The sequence below is a fragment of the Phocoena phocoena genome, chromosome 7 (assembly GCF_963924675.1).
Source record: "Phocoena phocoena chromosome 7, mPhoPho1.1, whole genome shotgun sequence".
Taxonomy (NCBI): domain Eukaryota; kingdom Metazoa; phylum Chordata; class Mammalia; order Artiodactyla; family Phocoenidae; genus Phocoena; species Phocoena phocoena.
In genome coordinates, this window is record NC_089225.1 from 43963127 (window position 1) to 43980014 (window position 16888).

General features: G+C 41.5%; 1 protein-coding gene across 4 annotated transcripts in view; it reads right to left on the reverse strand.

Moving 5' to 3' along the window:
- Positions 1–16888, reverse strand: part of RBMS1 (RNA binding motif single stranded interacting protein 1) — a 211320-nt gene that overhangs the window by 9720 nt on the left and 184712 nt on the right. For 2 of the 4 annotated variants that reach the window (XM_065881183.1, XM_065881184.1), the window contains exons 5-9: positions 16337–16494; positions 14236–14315; positions 2480–2586; positions 1570–1619; positions 1350–1443 (exon numbers count right to left, since the gene is read on the reverse strand). In XM_065881183.1, coding sequence (XP_065737255.1) covers positions 1350–1443; positions 1570–1619; positions 2480–2586; positions 14236–14315; positions 16337–16494 — 489 coding nt within the window. Of the gene's footprint in view, positions 1–1349; positions 1444–1569; positions 1620–2470; positions 2587–14235; positions 14316–16336; positions 16495–16888 lie in introns of all 4 variants that reach the window. The other 2 variants (XM_065881181.1, XM_065881182.1) reach the window with 1 other exon arrangement.

Consider the following 16888-nt stretch of genomic DNA (forward strand, 5'->3'; position numbering starts at 1 on the left):
CATTAAATGAGTGAGTGCTATGCCTAGCAAACTGAAGCACCAGCGTTAAGTAACTTAACAACCCAGAGAGATAAAAGGAAATGAGTTGACGACTCAAAGAAAGGAAGTGAAAAGAACCTAGAAGCTGAGGGAGGCTGTGAATGCTACTTTACAACTTCAGTTTTAGTGCATTTAATCTCTTCTCTTTGTTATCCAGAGCTGCTTTTATGCTTTTCAACAGAACCACCTTTATGATATTGCTTACATTGACCAATCCATTATTTTAAAAAAGCAGAATGGATATACTCTTACCAGCCAGTTAATCTTGGATGTAAAGGATGATGATAATAATCATAGCTAACATTTACTGAGTGCTAACGATATGCCAGGTACTGTGGTGAGCCCTTTACATAGATAATCTCATTTCGTTCTTATTATAAGCCTATGAGATAGAAACTATTATTATCCCCATTTTAAAGATGAGGAAATTGAGGCTTACAGAAGTGAAATAACACAGTTATTATTGTCGTCCCCTACCCCCAGAAACCAGGGCTCCAATAACTAACTCAATTATTTTAAAAACAAGAATACACAGAAGTTTAGTTTAGTCACACAGGATCTCAACAGTCAACAAAAGTGTATTCCCATGTCTGTAACTGACTCCGTTAGAGTGCCCCTGTCTGGGCCAAGGCGGCAACCCTGTGAGAGGCACTCTGATACGGGAGGACAAGTACATGTGCACCACCATGGGGTTCATGGAGAACAGGAGCTACCCCTGCAATAAAACCAAATCAACATGACAATAAGGTGCTTAATGAGATCTTGGTTCTAAGTTGGGAGTTTAGGGTAAAGCCTCTTCACAAAATAACATAAACAGGGAGTCACCTCTCTTTTTTGGCCTCAAATCTCACTGCATTGCTCATTTCATGTTACCTAACAGAGACACGTCTTTATTTATTAACATGTTTACTTGCTCTTTTGTTGGTTCCTGCTGACAAATTAACGTGCACACCTAGTCTGTATTTTACCTAACGGCAATTCTCTTTCCGTTTCAATTTCTGGGACACATGGTGTCCAGCAGCAGGGCCTGTTGTGGAGGAAGTATTTGGGTTCATCCCAATTCTAAAATGCTATCGTTTCAAGGAGTGACAACTGACAACCATTTCCCCTCGTTGCACATTCTCCTAAACATAAAAGTAAATCACTCTGTCAAATAAAAAGCAGCTGATTCTAAATTGGGTATCCAAGCTGCATAACATTTGACTTAAAATTTCATTATACATGTTCAAAATTTTAAGACACATAAAAATGTAGCAGTGATTCAAGGTCGGCAAGTTGTCGTACTCTTGATGAATCCTAAAGGTACACACCTGGTAGGCAGATACAGGAGATGCAATATAGGGTGTAATAGAAGTCTGAGTGATCATTCGGTTGGTAGCAATACTGTATGGTGAAGGATAAAATCTAGAACAAACACAAAAGCCTTTATTAAGTAATCCTTTAAATAGAATCGTTCACGGAACAAACATCTGATATTTTCCACTTTCACATTTTCCCTCTAGCCATTATGTATTTATCTTAATGACATACCCGTTCTGTATAGCAGCCGTGGTTGGGTCATAAGTAAGTGTCATTCCAGCCTATGGGAAAGAAAAAGAAACATTCATCTGCAAAGGCACAAATTAAAAATTCCATTTCTCAGAGTCATGGCAACATAAAACAGTGATAGTTTAGTAGTATTTGATAAAATTGAGAGCTTCCGTTAGACAAATGTAATTATAAACTCAACACGAGAATTAAGCTGTAGATCGGCACTGTCCCATATGGTAGCTGTTATATTTAAAATTAAATGAAAAGTTGAGTCCCTTTACCATACAAGCTACATTCCAAGTGCTCAAGTAAATAGCCTTAAGTGGCTAGTGATCATCACTGGACAGTACAGATTCTAGAACATTTCTACTGGACGGCACTTCCCTAGACATTCTTGAACCAGTATGTTACTTAAAAAAACAAAAAGAACAATCCATTTACGATAAATATGGGGGAATGATGGGCCAACATTTTTATTAAGAAATTGAGCTTTGTTTCCTAAAGACCATTATTATTAGGCAAAAAATCCTCAATGACAAATGTACTGTTTATTTTAATAATATTTCAAGTAATTTCTGAATAATTTAAAACGTAAACCTAAGAAACCGTGACATTAGAGGAAAAAAACACTCGTGCATTTCTTACAGCAATTTAAAATGCTCTTTTACTTTTTATGTAGCTAACTGGTAAACACAGCTGCTTCCATCATCTATGTGTCCATCGGGAGAATCACCACTCTTAGCACGGTAGCCACTGGGAAGAGTTTTATGTGACATTACAAAGTTTTAATCCTGGCACCTATTCTAGAAGTGTGGCGGCCAAGTCAAGGTGCTGCTTGTGTAACCATTCACGTAGCTTTCATGATCATACACCCCCACGGAAGTTTCAAGAGAGGACTTACAAGTCTCACCTCTCCTTCTCTATGCCACGGTCGTCCATTAGGGATGTATTTGTTTGGGTTCTGTCTCTTCTTCTGTCCTCCATCCGCAAACTTACACAATAAAGGTTCTGTAGGAGCTGAGTAAACAGGGAAAAATAACAGGAAACCAAAATTTTACGTGTATACGAGTGACAAAATGTAACTGAATTTTTTTTTTTTTTTTTAAATATACGTGTGTGTGTGTGTGTGTTTGTTTATTTTTGGCTGCGCTGGGTCTTCATTGCTGTGTGCAGGCTTTCTCTAGTTGTGGCGAGTGGGGCTACTGTTCGCCGCGGTGCACAGGCTTCTCATTGCGGTGGCTTCTCTCATTGCAGAGCACAGGCTCTGGGGCACGCGGGCTCAGTAGCTGTGGCTTGCGGGCTCTAGACCGTAGGCTCAGTAGTTGTGGCGCACGGGCTTAGTTGCTCCGCGGCATGTGGGGTCTTCCAGGACCAGGGCTCGAACCTATGTCCCCTGCATTGGCAGGCGGATTCTTAACCACTGCGCCACCAGGAAGTCCCTGAATTTCTTTTTTAATAGGAGCAGTGTTGGTGCTGTAAGGGAATGGATAGAATACTTCAAGGCAAAAGTTTACCCAGACCCTTAGGAGATGATCCACTGGTGAAAAATACTGTACAGAAAATATATTAGTTATGGTGTTCAAACCAGAATGTAATGAAACATTTCAAGAGCTATTTCGAGGAAGCAAAGGCATTTTTGGATTCACTTCTGTACTTCTTTAGGTGCAGATACTCTTCTTTTCACTCTGGCCCTCTCCAATTCCATTTCAGTAAATCTTCAAATGTGAACAGGATTGTGTCACCCTCCCCTCCGCCACTTAAAAATGCTCCCATAGCTTTCCATTACGATTCCTCAGAGCAGTCTTCACTTCCTCCAGTAGAAAACAAGCCCCCCTTTATACTGCTCACACTGTTTTTTTATTCAGAGCATTTATCACACTTTGTGAGTGTGGCTATTTGTTTGGTGTCTGTTTCCCCTCTAGAGTGGAAGTTCCGTGGGAGCAGTGGCTTCTGTTCATCCCTGTTATTCCCAGTGCCCAAGTAAGTGTCTGGCATGTTGCAAGCGCTCTCTACATCTTGGCTGAATCAATGAATGAATACAAATAGGTCTTATTTGTTTATTTTGGGGATACAACATGGAAGACAGCTGTTGTGAGAAAGCTGAAAACACCTGCCCACCCTATCTAAAGGTTTTTCTGGGCCTTTAATCATCCCACTTGGTGTTGCTTTACTATGCATCTGCTTCAAAACAATGATCCCAAGAAACTAACAAAGAAAAGCAAAAGATGTATAAGATGCACAGACTCTCTTACCAGGGATACAGATTCATTAGTTAAAAAAAGAAAAGAAAAGGCGATGACATAGTAGGCCACCCATGACTTTTCCTTTTTTTAAAAAAAATTTTCTTGAATGAAAATAGCAGTGTATTCCTCAAAGCTGTGCTTGTTTCTGTATGTTTCTAGTTAATGTAATAAAGACAATCACACCTTCCTGTCTGACTCTCACATTCTGTCCTTTGTCTACCGTGGAACCATGATTACTACTTTCAAGTTCTGTTTCAAAGTTCAATAACCACGAAAAGAAAAATATTACTTGTGGAAAATTTATTCCTTTCTCCTTTGCCTCTTATTATCCTAATTCACCTCTTATTTTATATCACTATTACCCACCCGCTAATGACAGGGTGGGAGTAACAGTGCCTCTCAATACTCCTCTGACGAAACACAAAATGCACCCAAAACCCAACTGCAATTCCTCCTCGAGGCTGTCGGGGCCATGGTTTGGCACTCCTTTTTCCTCTCCCTGGTGTGAACCGCTCCAGAGGGATGGGCTGGCACGTGAGCTCTCTGAATGGCAGCTGTGGTACTACGGGTGCCAGGAGGTGAGAGCAAAACTGTCATGTGTCTGGTGAGATGCCCCGGGCTTCCCTTCTGACTCCTACACCTCCCCCACCCACCGATTTCCAGAACAAGGAACTTCCATTCTTCCATTTAAGGCAAACCGGGTATGATGGAAGATGGACAGGGGCCAAATCCTACATTCCTAAACTACATTCTCTGTCTTTTCAAAAAAAGATACTGACTTTTGGAAATTTCCACCTTCACTAACAATCACAGAAGGTAAAGTAAATGGATGCAGTGAAACAAGAGAGCCTTCTAACCCCTGAAGATGCTTTTAACTCCACAAGTGGGCCGTTCAGGGCCAGATGGGAAAGGAAGGCCGAGAGAAGACAGCATTCAAGTGGAAGGAAGGAGAATGCCTGTCTGCCGTGGCCGGGGATGCCTCATCCTTGACTTCTAAGGACAAACTGAGAACTTGGAAACAAGATCTCACTCTCCACCGACCTAGAAAGGTCCTTATGGCATCAAATGTTTTCTCCAATGATGTCTGAGGTTTTAGGAATCTGCCTCCCCATAACCTTGTGGAACAAGAGAGAGAGATTAAACTCTGTGGTGCTGACACTTTGTGGGGCTTCACTTTGGGGAACTGCTTCTATCTAGAGGCAATATAAAGATGAGCTCCTAGACTGAAATTCAAATAAAAAAAAAGTTTACTTGGCACAGCAAGTGATGCCAAGGCACCATTTTCCTCTATTAGCAGAGAAAGAAGGCGACCAGGTTGGACTCATTCTGGAAGTTCACCGGGGCTGCCCAGGCAGGCGTGAATGGAAGCAGCTGGGTAGCCATCCCTGGCGAGTGCCAGGGCTGCACATTTGCTGAGAGGCCAAACAGGCCTTCCCTATCCGTGGGAAGGTGCTTCCAACACATTTTCATTCATCTACACTAAGCTCCGTCAAAGAAAAAGCAATTTCAGGCAACAATCAAGCCTGCTAAAAACGGTGTAATGAGGAGGTAAACATAAAGTGAGCGATGACATGTTTGCAAATATATCATTTAAAATGAAACAAATGGAACAGAATGTAGTTGAATCTTTCAAAAATGAATTACATCTGCTACATGATTTTGTGCTGTCATTAAGATATTTTCCTTCCTCTAAAACCAAAAAGGTAAGTAGTTACAACAGTTTGTCTACTAGCAGGTGTCCCGTATCTTAGGAAAATTAATTTATTTTAAAGAATTATAACCAGTAGCAATGACACAGTTTTTAGATAGTTGTTGGTTCCTTGCTTCTGGGAAACAGGAACACCCCAGTATTCTGTGTGTGTGACGAAATAGAAAATTCTAACAGCTTCTTCCCTCTATTACAATTTTCTCTGGTCTGTTTAGCAGTTGAAAGTTTTACTGAGTGCCTACTATGTGCCAGATATAGTGTGAAGAGCTAGGGATACAGTGGTGAATAAAACAGGGTCTTACTTCATAGTTCTTGCAGTCTAATGGGGACGAGAGCATCCCCAATCTTATGAGGCCATTTAGCCATTTATGGGACAGAGCACTGTTTACTGAAATGTTTGTTTTTAATAAGAATGCCAGCAGAAGTGAAACACTTCTGATACAGGAACGGCTATATTTCTTTTACACTGCCGCTCCTTGAACTTGGATGACATGAGACACAGCTTATTCCTAAGCATTCTTGATAACCTATTTATTACAAAGATTGTATCATGTGTGCGATGAAAGCAACTATGTGAAGATTTCTTTAAGACATTTATGTTACCATTAGATTGAGAAAGAGTCAGAGGACTTCAGTTAGATTTTTGAATCGAAAACCAAACTTACATACCCAGATCTGTGTCATGGCCCACTTATTTTTAAGTGAGCGCAAGATTGTTACAAAATGAGAGTTCCTTATTCGACTGGCATATGCTGCGGCTTACTCGACCAGGGAATAGTCTCCAGTTTGCATTTGGAGCCTAATATCCAGGGTTCCAGGCTAAAGACTGGGAGATGCTATGTGATGTCAGCTTTTTCTACAGAACAGATCCTTCAGGTGGCCTCCTTGATTGTTCTTTGTAGAAGGGAGGTATTGAGGACGCCTGACACGCAGAGAAGGACGTGCCCTGAATACTAGTAATATGAGTGTGATCAACAGGTAAGTTTGGGTATATTAACCTTAAAAAAAAAAATTAGTTTCTAACCGTCAACCTATATCCTCTATATGGTAATTTTCTAGATTAGTAACTCTTCACCTTATTGAGCAAAACAATAATTGCAAACAGTTCTAACAAAAACGTTTATGATATAATGTTTCATAAAATTACCCCTTATTGATTGATTCTGCCAAATATGCGAAGTATTCTAGGCTGAATTTCCCTTAACGAATCAGGATCTTTGGGGTTTGTAAAGGGTGTGCCTCAGATGTCTTGTGAAATCTCTCAGGTCAGATTCTCGTCCTTACTAGCCAAGACAGAGAAGTTATTTTCTTGTTCATCAGAACCAACAAGAACATGTACCTCCAGAAACTTAACTACTGTGGTAGAGCCTTCAGTAGGCAGTGCCACATGCAAGCACTGATCTGATATTTTGGGGCGGCATCTCTTAAGAGCCATCTAAGGTAACTGCATTACTGGATTCTCCAATGTGCCCTCGACAGGGACGATCTTTTACCAATGCCTGATTGGTGGCACTAACAGTCCCTCCTAAGGGACTGTGAGCCACAGGGGTGATGCCCACGATGCCTCACTGCACATCTCTACCGTAAAGTCGTGTCCCTACCCATCTTCTGAAGCTCAAACTCTACAGTAATTTGCGCTCAACTGTCTTCCCTGGACACCCACGTGAAGCATCACTTCTAGAATGCCTGCTTTGACTAAGCACTGTAGTTCATGACTAGACCTCCCAGACATCCTCCCCACTTATCTAATCCAACCACTCAGAGGGCTATGAGTTCTTTGTATTTGTAACAAAGTAGAACTTTTCCTCACCAAGTTCTAACAGCTGGAGAAACTGCTACTCCCCAAGCTCCCATCTAGCTATGCAGTATTTTATCCCAATCAACAGTCTCTAACACATAAACTGCCCTTGAGAGAAGCTTTTCTATCAGTTGTAGAAAAGTAGTCCACTCAGCAACCGTAATTAGCTTCCTTTCTGAAACTGTTGGCTACTTTCAAGACCCCTCAACTAAGGACATGCAAGAAACTATCCAGGGCTCTTTTAAAAATTTCAACCCAAGGATCTAATAAATACTATCCCTTCTTTGTGTGCATGACATCATTTCCTGTTTCAGCCCCCTATTTGTTTCTAACCAAACCCTGCGGTCCTCTTACCACAGGGCAGAGCTCCGGCTTCTCTCTGCAGATGCCTACCCTCCCACGCCTGCTCTGTTAGGTTCCATCTCTCCTCCTTTCCTGACCCTGATAGAGTAGTTCCATCTCCCACTCAGCTTTACTTATCAGTAAAATAATGGTTAAACAACATTCAAGCCAGGTTAAATAGAAAACAAAAACGCAATACTTCCCCATCACTCCAACATAAATATTTTAATATTCTCTATTTACTACTCTTCTAAGTCTATATTTTTCATTTTTGCAATGATAGGGCCTTTTCTTCTACCATTTACATTGTGGACCTTTCTCTACCTTGTTATAGAATTTTTTCTTTTCTTTAATGGTTACATAATGTTCTATTTGAAGAGGGATCATGTATAGTTTCTTTGTTCTTGTAACACCGTATGAACATCTGTGTGTGTTATCTTTTTTATCTCTTTGATTCCAGTGCCCACACTATACTGGCAGTCAGATTCTATGGTGGTTAGAATACTGGCTCTAGATTAGTCTCCCTGGGTTTGAAATTTGGTTTTGCCATTTACTAGCTAGTGACTCCAGGCACGTCTCTGGTTTCATAATCTGGGAAATGGGGATAATAAGAGTACTTAAGATTGTACAAAAGATTGTTACAATTAACATACATAAACATATATAAAGTGCCTAGAACAGTTCAATGAATATTAGTTACTATTATTTTATCACTATGACAACAGGAGGAGCTCAAATTTTGAGCTATGGCCCCTCCTCTTACCTTTGACTTATCAAGACAAATTCTCAGGAGAGGAACTTCTGGTTCAGAAGTTATAAACATTTTTAGGGACCGGCCTTTTTTCCCTGGAATTTTTTTTTTTTTTTTTTTTTTTTCTCGGTACGCGGGCCTCTCACTGTTGTGGCCTCTCCCGTTGCGGAGCACAGGCTTGGGACGCGCAGGCTCAGCGGCCATGGCTCACGGGCCCAGCCACTCCGCGGCATGTGGGATCTTCCCGGACCGGGGCACGAACCCGTGTCCCCTGCATCGGCAGGCGGACTCACAACCACTGCGCCACCAGGGAAGCCCTTCCCTGGAATTTGATTCTGTGAGATTTAAGAGCTGGCTATAGTTGCTGCCTTGGCTTCACATAGGATAAAGAAATGTTCAAGCTGTAGTTAAGGATGAAGTTGCTGGCAAATGCCTTTTAGAAAACTGTTTTCATAGTAACACCTACATCTTCCACCCAAGATCCTTATGCTTTTATAAAATCTTACTCCACTATTTATTGTTCCTCTCTGGCAGAACCTGAGAGTGGAAAGGTGTAAAACTGATTGGAAGGGGCCTGCTGTAGGCTGGGTGTGATCCTTGGTGGTAACGGCTGTCTGAAGGTAGCCTCCTTCTAAGCCTGGCAGGGCACTCAACGGATCTTCAGCCAAAACAAACACTGGCACACTTCTAGTTGAGGCCCCTTGTCACTTCTAGTTGAGGTCCCTTGTCACTTCTAGTTGAGGTCCCTTGTCACTTTTTAAAAACCAGACTTCCCCCTCCTTGGTAGAGAATGAGTTGGAGTTTGGGATCTGCAAGACCGCCCTCACCCCACTGGCCTCCCAGGATGGTTCCAGCACTTTCGCTTTCATGGCAATGATTTACTCATAAGATTCCAGCCCTTGGCTGGAACATCTCAACAATACATGCATTCAGACTCTGCTCTACTGTACATACTGGGTGAGACAGACATGAACACATCACGATCCCAAAGGTATGATCACATTGTCTTAAAGGTCAGGAACATTCCACATGTATTTCTTTTGTCCTAGAGTTGCCAAACGTTTCTGTTTTTAACAGAGTTAATAATGCTTAAGCCAAACATTTGGGAAATGAAACGAGCAATAAAAACCCTTGAAAGATTTCCAGGTTTTTTACTAGGTTTGTAACTTTTCCCCTAAACATTACCTTTTCTGCCTCCTGGCATAGGACAAGGCCCTAATAATTTTACCTATACACAGAACGTTCCAGAATGTAAGAGCGGTTTTCAAGCCCTGCTGGGCATGTACCCAATCTGAAAAGTCAAAGTAACACAGAAAGTAGATGTAAAACAAGCTGAGGTCTTTGGATGGAGTAGGCCAGCAGTCACATACGCACTTCACAACACGACAGAGCTCCTCCACGACACGGGCAAAGCTTTGGGCGATGTGGCAGGATGATGTCCGCACCATACTGGGCATCTCAAAGGCGCTCACATATCCAGTGAAAAGACACTTCTTTCTTTTCTTTAAAAACTCTCTGCCCTTAGCACACAAGGGCAGACTCCATTCACATCATGGAGAGGTCCAGAAAGAGAGATGTGACCATACTGCTTCCTGCAGCACTGAACATACACGTGGCCTTTATCCATGGGGTGTGTGTGTCGTGTGCATCTCCCACAGAGGCAGAAACAACGGGTGCAGGGCAAGCAGCCCTAGGAGAGTTCCAGCTAACATGCCATGTGCATGAGTCTTCTTGCAGACTGTACTCTCTTCCAGGAAGGTACTGGAAGAATATTTTTCAGACAAATCCCTGAATCATGGCCATGAGTGACAGTGTTTTTGCCTTGGGCACGTCTCCTAATTTGGACATCAGTTCTACCCATCTCTTGTTTCTAATGTTCACTGTGCGGGAAACCACCACCATCCTATTTCTCCATAATGGAATTTTTATCAAGCAAATGGGACGTACTTATTTTAAACCTCTGTGGAATTCACCTAGATTGTCTCACAAAGAAGTCATTGCTTCTTTTACCCTTGTTGGGGTCCTTCCAAGCAAATCTGACTTTCTGCAAACCAGCTAGCACTCGAAATCAAGGTAAATCCAAGCAAAGGACAATATTTCAACATTTTCAGGGAAAAATGAGAGACTGAGCGGGAGGAAGGACAGAAGGAACGGCCTTCTGAGCAACTTTTTTTTTTTTTTTTTTAACACAACTATAATGTACACTTGAAGAATCTGCCATAAGATAAAGCCTTTTTGAAAATGTGGTAACATCAGACACAAAAGCACAAGATTTTTAAAAAGTGATTTCAGAAAGCAGATTGTATAAAAAATCGTGATGTGGTATAGTGGATCCTTACGGAACTCTAGACGTATACTACATTATGCACCAGGCCCCAGGCCAGGGTGGGGTATGCCAGGCATGGGGGAAGCCAGCCACATCACCCTGGTATGAAAAGAGTGTGTTGGCAGATGGATGGGTGGCATCTGAGAAGTGACAACTCACGTGCACAGCCGACCTCTCTGCTCTGCCATCTAGAGACTTTCTTAAGAGTGTCATGCGATGAGTTTACGTTCAGTTTACTGTTCATCGCACTGTTCGCGCGATGCGTTTTCTCTTCAGTCCTCAAAAGAAAGTGTCTTTGGGGGACTGTGTCTAATGTAGGTTTCTTTCCTATACTTGGCTCCAGTGTCACAGGCAAATCGCCAGTCGTGCAAGAATCGGAGTACTCTGACACAAACCATCCTGGATAATTCTGCTTATGCCCGCTAAACAACTTGCATCATTAAATAAACCATCCTCTGACTGTATGTATGAAATGTTATGTCTGCCTAGCAATGAGCCTACATTATTTAAACAGTTAAAGTGGAGGCCCATTCAATTTACCCTTGCCTGACAATATTTTTGTTTTTCATCTGGTTCTACTGACAATAATCATATGCATTCCACGGGGAAACCCATGTCACAGCAGCCATTCAGGTAATTGGAAGGGAGACAGCAGCATCTAATAAACAGACAGGTAGTCAAAGATAATTCTTGTATCGTGTGTACAAAAAACAATCCAGAGAAGTTGAAGATGGTTTCAGATTCTGTTGTGGGTTCCCAAGTCCACTGGAGACTTGTTTTGGGGAAAGGTTGGGTTCACTGGAACAGCATGCTTCCCAATCCCACATCGTACGTTTCAAACTCTTGCCAAAAAGTAGCTCGACCTCACTTAAAGGCAAAAGCTATACAAAAAGGCCATCAAAATAGCCACGATTCTTGTGATGAGCTCTATGTGAAAAATGCTCTTGGAAACCGCTTGGTGACTTCTGCTGGTATAGGGTGATGCACAGGTTTTTGGTGCCTACCACAAAATTAAAATATAAAACACAGCCCTTGCCGCTAAGTACATGCAGTCTAGTTGGGAACCAAGACTAAAACAAGTGAGACATCATCAAACATCAGAAAATGGCATAAAGTTAAGTCCTGGTTGTCTTCCCTGCCCGGATTCTCTCCATGGAGAAGGAACCCATCTGGTTCTTACGCTCGCTTTGACCCTTAGCACTACTTGGAAGAAACTATTCATTGCAAAGGTACAGAGAATCCTACAATTATTCGCGTGTGGTTTGGAAAACAAAGTCTTTTTCTTCCTAGAATGGGTGTGACCAAGAATCTTCAAACCTACTTCAAAGAAAACAGTTAAATGACACAACCATGAAGTCCTTTGGAGAAAAAAGGAAACTGTCCAACCTCAATTCGTGACACCCTGAGACCTATTTCATTCAGGGAGCCGGTAGATCTTATCTTTGATACAACATCAAAACAAATGTGTGCTGGGGTGTTTTTCCTTCTCGAAATCTCCTTGTTGCATGCAGGAATGAGCTGAGAAAGTAACGAGGTCACAGGTGGGTTGGGTGAGCAGCCCTTCGAAGGGACTAATATAATACGTCGGGGTTCTGCCCATGCTGAGGATGGCATGGAAAGCGAGGAGAACACGGTGGGCAGCTGTGTGCAGGGGCCTCGGAAGGCCCCGCGGGGCAAGGCTGGCAGAAGCCTCCCACGTATGAAATTTCTCCCTTGTCTTTACTCGGCTGGAAGGTAAAAATATTCCCCTCTCGTTTCTTTTTTTTTTCTTTCAACTCAAGTGTTGTGGATGGAACAACAAAACTGACTTAAAAAACAGAAAAGGAAGCTCTTTCCCAAGGCTGAGTTCCTTGGAAGAGCGTACTTCTAGGCCTTGTATTTTATGCTTTAGCTCAAGCTCACATACAGCCATGCAAACTGTATGCTGTCAGATTTTGGTATTAAAGGATGCAGTTAGTCCGTGGTATCGCACACACTTATAAATAGATTCTCTATGAAGTGAGACTCACCTGGACACAGAAAAGTAAAGTGGATCCCTAATCATAATCATCAGCCATCCAGTTAAAGATGGAACCTTGGAGCTACAGAAGAATAAATACTGAACACTAGTTACACATGCACAAATGGAAACGTCTTCTAGTTTGTGGTCAGCCGCTTGCACGCTAGCTTGCAAATAGGTAGTGTTGTCTTGGTGAATAGTGAAGTGAAATTTATGCAAAACCAACAAACAGTTACTGGTGCTTGAACAGTATGGTTCAAGTACTGAGCTAGGCATGAAAACAGAAAGATAAGAAAATAGCCCCTGCCTTCGAGGAGCTTAGTTTAGTGCACTGACACGTGTAAACATGTTAAATGCTGCCGCACAGGTGGGTGTCCTCAGGGCGCTATGCAGACAGTAAGCCAATGGCAGCAGAGGAAGCTGTTGAAAGGGCAAGACGGGACAGCCTGATTAAAGGGAAGTGAAGTCATCTCCTTAGGATTGGGGTGTGGGGGCAGTTTAGGGAGAGGGCTGAGCAGGCTGGTGAAAACTGAGAATTGCTATCTAGGTAAGGGTGAGAGGCTGAGTGAGGACCAGTGATGCTGAGGGTCTGATCACGCTGGAGCCCACTGTATTTCAGACCAGGTTTAGTGGGAGTTAGAGGGGCTGTAATGTTGGAATGAAAAGCTCCTGAGGTGCGGTGTTTTCTTGGTCAAGACAACACGGGGCAGAGCAATGGGAGGAAGTGGCCACAGAGGAGTGGATGGAGGGGCCACAGAAGTTGAGTCCAGGCACTGTAAGGGGGAGGGGTAACACATGCTGACATCTTCCAGAAAGAAGGCGCGAGCTGGGGTGGAAAGTACCACAGTCCTCAACGGATAGGACTGACAGGATATTTATTGAGGATGGTGATGAGGTGAGTTAGAGGACGGCTTCCTCATCCAAGGAGGAGTGGCTTCTGAATGCTCTGCAAGTCACACACCTCCTTACCACTGGGTCTGCTTCCATTCATATGTGTATATATATATATATATATATTTTTTTTTTCCCCTAAGCTTACGTTTCATTTTTTTTTGAATTTTAAAAGAATTTTTTATTAGAGTATAGTTGCTTTACAATGCTGTGTTAGTGTCTGCTGTACAGAAAATTGTATTAGTTATAGATATACATATATCCGCTATTTTTTAGATTCTCTTCCCATATAGGTCATTACAGGGTATTGAGAAGAGTTCCCTGTGCTATAGAGTACGTCCTTACTAGTTATCTATTTTATATATAGTAGTGTGTATATGTCAGTCCCAGTCTCCCAATTTATGCCCCCTCCCACCCCGTAACCATGTTTGTTTCTCTATGCTTCCATTCATATTTAAACAGTTGGGAGAAGTGAATTTTGAAGTCTTATTTGTAGATCCAAAGAAATAAATTTTAAAGAGCTAAATGAGGAGGGTTTTGTTCTTGATATAAGAGGTACCACATCCTAAACAAAAGACTACTGATACAATTTTAGACAAACAACATACCAGAAACTCCGGGTGGTGTCTTAATGAATTTTCCATTAAAATGACCAATAACGGCTTCGCACTTTTCTGTTGATTCCATCCTATTTATACGTAAAAATAAAACAGGTAAATAGTCAGAGATATCTTAGTTTTCATTTTGTCCTGTACACATGAATACAATCCTATAGGTTTATTGGATACAAATGAAAACTAACAAAAATGTGAATGATAGGAAAAAGTGGGTTTATTCTATCTTTTATTTAACTGTTGTTTGTGTGCTTCCATAGTAAAATAAAAACTTGATAACCACACAGTACATTCACAGAATCATAAAAGAAAGAAATCACACAAAGAGTATTTAATATCAAGCATAGGAAATGTATAATTTTTTCCCACTTGTAGAAAAACTGATAATCAATACACAATAGCTTTGTTAGTCATGATAGTGAATTAAAAATAAAAAATGCCAGTTTAAAATACTAGTGTATTTAGTGCTGCTGGGATATTGGTCATTTTAAAGATGGTCTTTCCTTTTACATATTCAAAAAAATGACAGACTCAAAAGTCATGATAAGAACCGGTGTTAATCAGAGGATGTGCCTTACCGGTTTTTCTCATTAGCTTGAAGTTTAAAATTAAATTAGTGAAGTCAATTATGTACCTTCTTTGTCATCTTGGCTTTAGAGGAGGAATTAAAGGATGGAGCCTAACAACTTATTCCACATCTGCAGGTGGCTAAGAACGCCTGAGAAACCTTTCAGGGGAATTAAATCATTTTGATTTATTTTTCTTTAATGGAAAAAACACTGAATAATCTGCTCAAAATGCACTACACTCCTGGACTGCCCAGAAGAGTTGCACCTTGGTTTTAATGGGTGGTTTTTAATAGTTTTTAAAAGCAATAGAATTTAATTGGGTTCTATCTTTGGATACAGAAATGAAAGTCCTTGATCTGCTTTCAGAGGAACACCCACAGAGGGACGATTTTCAGATGGCGCTGGGCCTTACACTGTTTCACCTGGGTCCTCTTAACCCATGAAGTGCACACTGGGGATGCTGGCCTTGGTGACTTTCCACCTGTAGAATACCTTCGTTTTATTATAAAATCGTCTGGCCTAACAGAAAGAGTAATGGACTGAAAGCCAGAAGAACCAGGTACTAGACCTTGCTTCATTGCTTGGCAGCCCTGGGACAATGGTAAAGTCCTTTCTTTAACTCAATTTTCCTATATGTGAAAGAGTGAAAAGTGCTTGCTTTGTTGGTCTCACAGGCCTGAGGTAGGTGCGATTGTCATCAAATAGGATAATGTATAGGAAAGTAAAACGTCAGCAATTTCCCCTCCAAAACCAAAGTCAGTACCTTAAGATGTGTAGACGTTATCGGTTACTGCACAGTATTAATAGGTTGCTAAATGATGTAAAATCAGTTTTTGTACGCAGGCTTTCAGATTGCAACTACGTCAAAAACCAAAGCTTCTTTTGTTTAAGGTTTTTAAAGGAAGCAAACTAACCATTACACGGAAGTACCCTTTCTGGGGAGGAAGGGATAAAAATAAGATGGAAGGAATGAGGGTAGTTTAGATATCTGCAACATTTTACTTCTTAAAAAAAAAAATCTAGGCAAAAACTGTAAAATGTTACAATTTGTGTAACACTTGGGGGGGGTTAGACAGGTGTCTGTTGTACTTTTCTGAGCATTTGAAATATTTCACTTAAACATCTAATTCACTGGCCTTATTGATGATGAACCAAAGTTCCATCTAGTGAGACAAAAATACCAATTTATTTACAAAATTTAGGAGCCTGAGATTGTTGTTTTTAAGAAGTTTAGGCATCTTGATCTAATTAGTCAAATTATTAAGGAAACATACTTGCAGAACTACTGCTCATGTGGTATTTCCTTCCCCTAGGTCACCAAATATTTAGTGTCTTCAGGTTCAAGAATCCTAATGAGCTTCCAAAAGATTTGGAAAAACGCAAACAATTTTTTATGCATAATTTAAGTTCATGGTACAACTGGCTCCTGGAACCCTGGCTTAAATTCTCTCTCCTTGCTCAATTTTTATTTTCCAGGAGATAGAGCAGAGCTACTGTTGTTGACAGAAGACAGGCAGCGTGCTTACCTAGCAAAGCCAACACCACGACTTGTCCCACTGGAATCGCGTAGTATCCTTGTAGAAATAACTTGTCCAAATGGTTTCAGCATATTTTCAAGTTCTTGCTCATCCATGGACAGTGGCAAATTAGAAATATACAAGTTGGTAGGATCTTGTTCCTGTTGCTAAAACCGAACAGAGAACTGTCTATTAATTTCCAGCAGAAGGTGAGATATGTGAACACACTTTTCCTTGGCCACTCTCTTAGCTCAGTTCCTTTGAAAGTACTAGCAAGTGAGATCATGGGAACTACAGAACACCCGAGTGACCAAGAACACTTGAAAACAGTGTCTGAAGCTTGGACAATCTGTGCAGGTCAGACACGGTCCCACCAAACCATTCTTGGCAGGTTTGGAAGCAGAAGCGCTGGCAGGAGTCGCTGGGTTGGAGAGGATGCCCTCATGGAAGCAAAACTCTCAGCTGTTTGCAGTGTTCTACAAAAATAACTAACCTCTCCTCCACTACTGTTTTTAGGAGCCCATTTTGGGCACACTATTGCACAAATGGCTGTCACTGCTA